This window comes from Capra hircus, chromosome 15, assembly GCF_001704415.2.
Source record: "Capra hircus breed San Clemente chromosome 15, ASM170441v1, whole genome shotgun sequence".
Classification (NCBI taxonomy): domain Eukaryota; kingdom Metazoa; phylum Chordata; class Mammalia; order Artiodactyla; family Bovidae; genus Capra; species Capra hircus.
This window is the reverse complement of record NC_030822.1, coordinates 43359072-43365716: the sequence shown is the minus strand read 5'-3', so window position 1 is coordinate 43365716 and position 6645 is coordinate 43359072. Positions and strand designations below refer to the sequence as shown.

Sequence of the window (6645 nt, the reverse complement as noted above, 5' to 3'; positions counted from 1 at the left end):
ACTTGGTCAACAAGTGTTCACTAGTGTTATTTCTACACTGCAAAAGGTTCAAGCTGGTTTTCTTCTCAAGAAAAACAACCTAGTTGGGGAAAATGACAGAAAATTGTGAAAGATGTAACATAAAACAGAAAAGTAAGTATTAGATGTCAAAAAATTAAGGACTAATGAAATAAATACACGTTCTCCTAGGATGACTATTTTAAATAAAATTGCATTCATCTGTATGTTTACGTTCAGGTGTGTTTGTTAAAAAATAAAGAAAGCTACTCTAATACTAGGTTGAGTCATATGAGATCATCTTTGTAGTTCAAAGACCAAGTATTGGCATTAATAATTCGTGTTTCAGCCTAAACTTTCTAGTTACTTTTTGCTCTCAAAAACTGAAGATAAGCTCTTCACAGATAAATGTGGAAAAAGTGAGAAAGAAAGAAAGAGAATTAGATATTCTGTATAACAGCAGAAAATAAAGGAATTCTGCTTCCAAAGCACCTCTGGAGGATCCCTAATTCAACCCCATAAAGCTGTAACATACAACTAAGTCAAATGTCTAGGAGAGAAACTTAAGGTAAATATTTTGAAGAGAATATTAGGAATGCTTTTTTTTTTAATGAATTCAGAAAAATCTCCACTGTCTCTTCAGCTTGTATAAAAATACAGGTATTGTATGTGATCTGTGATGAAGGAAGAAAGGGAAAGGAGAGAGGGAGTGGGGAGGGAAGAAGGAAAAGGAAGGGAGAAAAAGAAAAAGACAATTACAGCCTTATTAGCCAACCATAATGGTACTAAACTCATACTTATCACAACATTTATCTATATAAATATAGTTTATAGCCATCAACTTAAAAAAGAGCACGTCAAACTTAATGTTAATCAAATTTCTTTTAATAAAGAAAAATCAAAGGAATTATTTAACAAATATGCTCAAATGACAAAGATGATTTGTTTAGGAATCTTAATGATAGAGATGTATGCTAAGAGTATCACCATTAAAAAAAAAAAAGACATTCATTCTATGACTAGAAAATACCTCAAGATAAAAATATTAATTCAATAAGAAAATATTTCATATTTCTTTATCACAGAGACTGTAGATTTAATTAACTCATTTCTACATTAAGTTATGCAGTATACATTCCTTTCTCTAGTTGCTCATGCAAAAGAATAGGGAGTTTTTCTCAAAATAGAACAAGTCAGTGCCAACAGTTTCAAGTCATGACTTAGAGTCAAGCCTAGAAGAGCTTGGCTTGGAAGGCCATTTATATTCACCTGTACCCTGCCTGGCCTGATATCAGCTCTCTCCTTTTTTATGGTTACACTCTATTACTAATGAATGCTTTTTTATACTTACTCAACAGACAAGTTACAACAAATATATTTATAAATTAATATGGTATCATTCAATGGGGAGGAGAGTACATGGAACCTAATTGACACCCTGGCACTGTTTTCAGAAAAACCACCTCATTCCAGCTAATAAATAAAAATAATATTTTAACAAAATGTATTCATCTTGCCTATGCGCTTCCTCTAAAATGCTGTGTAAGAGACTTAGAATTCAATAAAATTAGGATACAAAGAAATAATGAATACACCTTAACAAAGGTAAGAATTATAAGTGAGAACTGTTTCCTGTAATTCTAACCACATAACCTCATGAGTAACTTTCAGGACAATTATTGTAAAAAAACAATAAATACTATAATGGAAATATAGGGATTCGTTTATTACTTTTTGGTTTACAAACAAAGGCACCCAATAATGCTTCTATTTCTTATAAAAGACTATCGATTTACATTTAAAACAAAAAAGCAAAAAACCCTGAACCAGTTCCTATAGACAAGCATAGAAAAGGAAGAGAAATAAGATCTTCCCTTCCTGCTTCCAAACTTTATTACACAGATTCAGAAAATGTTTATTTTATGCCATCCCCAAGTCAAAGAATGTATTGCCATGCTTCTCAGCGATGAGTTATTAAACATATTAATGTTGCCAAGTCAAGTTTACTTATAGTTACAATGACTTCACAAGTGACAAACGCATATGCCAGAATTATAAGAATCAAGAGTGAATGGGGGGAAAAAATGTTTAAAATGTAGCTTTATTATCAAATGAGTTAAATGATTTATTAGATTTATTCAACAGGCTATCCTGTTAAAATTTGAGTCTGTGTGTAAAAATATAATCAGAAAGAACTAAAAAACCAGGTCTAGCAAATGACATCAATACAAATGATTTCTAAAATCTTTGAGTTAAGCTCAAAGTCAAGTTGGCGAGGATTAACAACCTATGTATGTTTTATACTAATTTTAAAACTTTTAAGTTCCAGAATGACATATTAATTTATTCATTAGCTTTCTTTTGACAAAAGAATTCTAAACCCACAAAATTAATGCAGTGGCCTTAGCACCCTCCCAATTATCATTTCCTCAAGTTAGATTACAACAATAATGACAGAGTTCAAAGCTCCCATGTACTTCACATGCCTGCTAAAGTTGTATCTGATTCTTTTGCAAGATACAAAGATAAGTCATCTAAGTATTGTCAGCAGATGTATAAAAATCATACAAATGTTAGCTTATTTTCAACACATTATGGAAATGTACTGGAGAGATGGAGCATTCAAAGGTTAGAGCATCTATAGTTAATTATGTGGGCCACTTTAAATCAAAGGCATCATCATTTATTCCATTCTTAGACACTGCCATGGTCTCTCACACCTTATAAAAGGTATGGTCCTAGACCAGAGACTTTAGTATCACTGCAAAGAATATATATATATATTTATATACATATTTCTTTTAAAATAATGTTTTAAAAGTTTTACTACAGAAAATCTGGCTTCAACATGGAAGCATTTTCCTTTTCAAGATTATACACCTGCATGGAAGAAGGTGATTTCCTTTACATTTAATTTTTTCACAATAATAAAATAAACTTCTTATACATTGCATCTGAATTGATGAGAAAATTAAGATTAAAGTTCTATGTAACTTTTTGTATTGTAAACTGACTTCATTAAACATATTCAAGATACACTGTTAATGATTTAAATATAGTACAACTTGATCAGCTAAATTAGAACATGTTATGCTGATCTGTTAAACCAAATGTGTGTTACAACAGTAAGGAAAATTAACTACTATTAAGATTTAAAGGGAATTATAATGTATCATTTAAAATATACATCAATTTTCTTACTATTACTTGTTTCTATAATTCATTTCTTTCTAAAAGCTAAAACCACATGCACAAAAAATAAAAGGTATCTTTAAACTCATTCAACAGTTTGCTACTTTATGTGGTATGTAAATAAAGTTCTTTATTTAATCTTATACACATTATTTTATGCATTATTTTTTTTGAAGGAATTCAGCTCTCAAGGTCAAAAGTTAGTATGTGTTTACACACATATGAGAACATTTTCTTAATGTTATGATTACCTGCAAATACATTATTCCACAGTAATGTACTTTCAGTTTTAATTGGATAGTATAAGCCTTTTAAAGTCCTATTAATAAAATTCATTAAGGGAGGAGAGCACAAGTATGATGAATTCCTCCCTGTACCCACGCCTGCTTGCCAAAGTCTCAAGTAATCATCCAGCTTCAAATCATGAACAAAATGTCACAGAATTGGTTTTTATTTGGTCATAATGTGGTCAAGAAAAATGTACTCTTATTCTTTCTTAATACTAATAGGTTTAGTGAATTTTCATTTTCCTTCTAAAAACACATGGCATATGCTGATATGGATTCTCAAACTCATTTAGATCCAGTAGGGTCTCTATAATAATATATAAGCCTTCTGATTATGAAAGTAACTGATTGCTTATAGAAAATGATATGTATCAGACCTCAAATCAGAGAAAGGAGGAAAATGAAAATGTGTTTTTCACATTTGAGACCATTCAGTAACTTACAGGATGATGTGAAAATAGTTTGGCTGTAATTATAACAAAACTAAAAATCACTTCAACTGATGATAAAAATCAAACACTGCAGAATCAAATATCTACCAACTTAGCTAGTATTCCCATCCAAATAAATGCTTTCCACTGCACTAAATATTATAATTAGAAAATCACTCTATGTTAAGGCATATTTTAATTAGTATATTCCAGAATTGCACAGTTATACTGGTCAGTGTTCCTATCTCCCCCTCCTGCCCTTACCCAACCCTTTTCCCCCAGGGATCAAAATGTTAAATCATGGTTTTGATGGCTATTACAGATTTGAGTTGGCATACCACAGTGTATTCACTACGCTTTTATGAGCATACATTAAAATGTTACATAAAATGTACCATAATTTACTCCACATTCTGAGCTAAGATGGTTTAATGTCTTGACAAAAGGTGAAATGACTTAAATACATTTTACATTTTATGCATTTAGACCACCATATGCATAGATGTTCTAATGCTAAATTCTTGTCTTCAGTATCTCATAGTGCTGGATGCTCGGAAGTAAGACAGAAACTTGTAACACAGACTAACCACAAAGTACCAGATGTTTCTCGCCATTTGTGATCTTGCAATAAAAATGCGCCAAATCAGGATCACAAGGATAGTATTGAAACCGTAACGTATGTTTCTCAACCTGGAAAGCAGATCAAGAGATATAAATGTTTCTCAACCTGGAAAGCAGATCAAGAGATATATTGGATACTATCTTCTAGAAAAGAATATTGTTGGCTAGCAGATAATTCATATTCAATTCTTAATTTAATCAAAGTTCAAATCCATATGAATTTGAAACTTACTTAAAAATTAACTAGCAGTTAGAAAGTTAGCAAACATCAAAAACAACTGACTGTGCACATTCTGGACAGCAGTCCATCAAACAATGCATTATTTCTATTAACAATAATACAAAGTTTTTTGTAACATTTGGGATGTAAATTTACTTGTTAACAAGAACTATTAAGCAGCCTTCTGTATGCCCTAAACTGTGCTAGGCAACAAGTATGTTAAGTAAAATAGAAATATCTCTTGTAATTCCAGAGCTTATCTCATCTAAAAGGGGACATTCATTATATACATCATCCTACAGACAAAATAAATATTTTTGGATATCTTTAGCTGCTTACAAGTTGTCAGACAGAAGAACTTACTCCTTCAGTTAGAGCTGTCCGTCAAGATCAAAAGTCAACTAGACAAGTCCTCATACCATGAATGAAACATGGTACTTGCTCTACACAGGAAGACCCTCCCATTCTCAAAGAGCAAGATGCGTATTATCTTGCTTATGTTTCAAAACATTTTTGATGTTTTTTAAATGGTGTTAGAAAGGAATCTAAATTCTTTAGGTATGCCATAACATTACATAAATTCCACTAACTTAAACAGGCAATGAAAGATATAGAACTACAGTTGATTCTTAAACAATGTGGGGGTTGGGGCATTAATCCTTCATACAATTGAAAATCCAAATATAACTTTAGAGTCAGCCCTTCTTACCTGTATTTCTGCATCAGTGAACTGAACCAACTTCACACTGTGTGGTACTACAGTATGTATTTATTGAAAAAACATCACGTATAAATGGACCCACACAGTTCAAATACATGTTATTCAATGCTTAACTGTACAATATATGAACAATGAGTGTAGACAAAATAACTTTGCTCTGCCACTTAACACAATATGACCTTTCAAATACAACTTCCCTAAGTCTCTATTTCTTCATCTACACAACTATCTGCCCTATAAAGTCTCAAAGAGTTGAAAGAGCAAGAATAATGTAAAAGTTTTGAAAACTGTTATAAAAATTGTATTAAAAATTACTATGAATAAAAGAGATTAGTACTAATTGCATCTCTGGATAATGGATTAATAGTAATTTTTTCTCTTATTTTCTAAGTGTTTTTTAACTATTAGTACATATTAGTTTTATAAGAGACTAAGGGAAAAAGAATAACTATTTTATAAACAAAGAAAAAGCTCTATACTGAATAATGTATTATTAGATCTCTTTTCTTCTTCTAAAGATGTATTTCAATAAGGTAGAAGAAACTTTACATTATCTGCAGTTTAAAATACATTTTTATTATCTCCTGATATCTTTACTTCTTCACTAGCAATAAGGGAAGATGAAAGTGATATTTAAAACTAAATTCCACTTGACTTTCTTACTAATGAATAGTATAAACTGATGAAAATAGTAAGCTTCAATAGTCATAAGTTAAATCAACACTACCAGAGTTACAGTCCAAAGGCAACCACTTTCCTAAATACAATATATTATTAGCAATACCTCAAGTTAACAGCTTAGGAAAAAACTAGTATTTCATAAGGAAGACAAGATGAAATCAAACCCATATAAAACTTACTTGTTCAGATGTTTTCTAGCTGCAGGAAGACCAGACATTTCTTCATTCAGTACATATTTCTTAGTTCCCATACAGTAGTTCTCTATATATTCTGCCCAATGTAACTGCCGTACATCAATATTAAAAGTCTACATAAACAAAACAATTACTGGTTATTCTCTTGAATAATTTTTTTTCATAACCAGTCAAAAATTCACTTTTTCCAAAGGCTAATTCCACAGGACATGCTTACAAAATGTTTACCATATTAATTTTTAAAATCTTACTGCCACTCACAAAAAAAGCTTTTACTATTTCATTATCTTCCATTAAACAC

General features: G+C 30.8%; 1 protein-coding gene across 2 annotated transcripts in view; it reads right to left on the bottom strand.

Annotated features, from left to right (window-relative positions):
• Positions 1703-6645, bottom strand: part of FAR1 (fatty acyl-CoA reductase 1) — an 80137-nt gene continuing 75194 nt past the window's right edge. The window contains exons 11-12 of one of the 2 annotated variants that reach the window (XM_018059582.1): positions 6330-6457; positions 1703-4597 (exon numbers count right to left, since the gene is read on the bottom strand). In XM_018059582.1, the coding sequence (XP_017915071.1) occupies positions 4435-4597; positions 6330-6457 (291 nt within the window). In that variant the 3' untranslated portion in view covers positions 1703-4434. The remainder of the gene's footprint in view (positions 4598-6329; positions 6458-6645) is intronic. The other variant, XM_018059583.1, reaches the window with a different exon arrangement.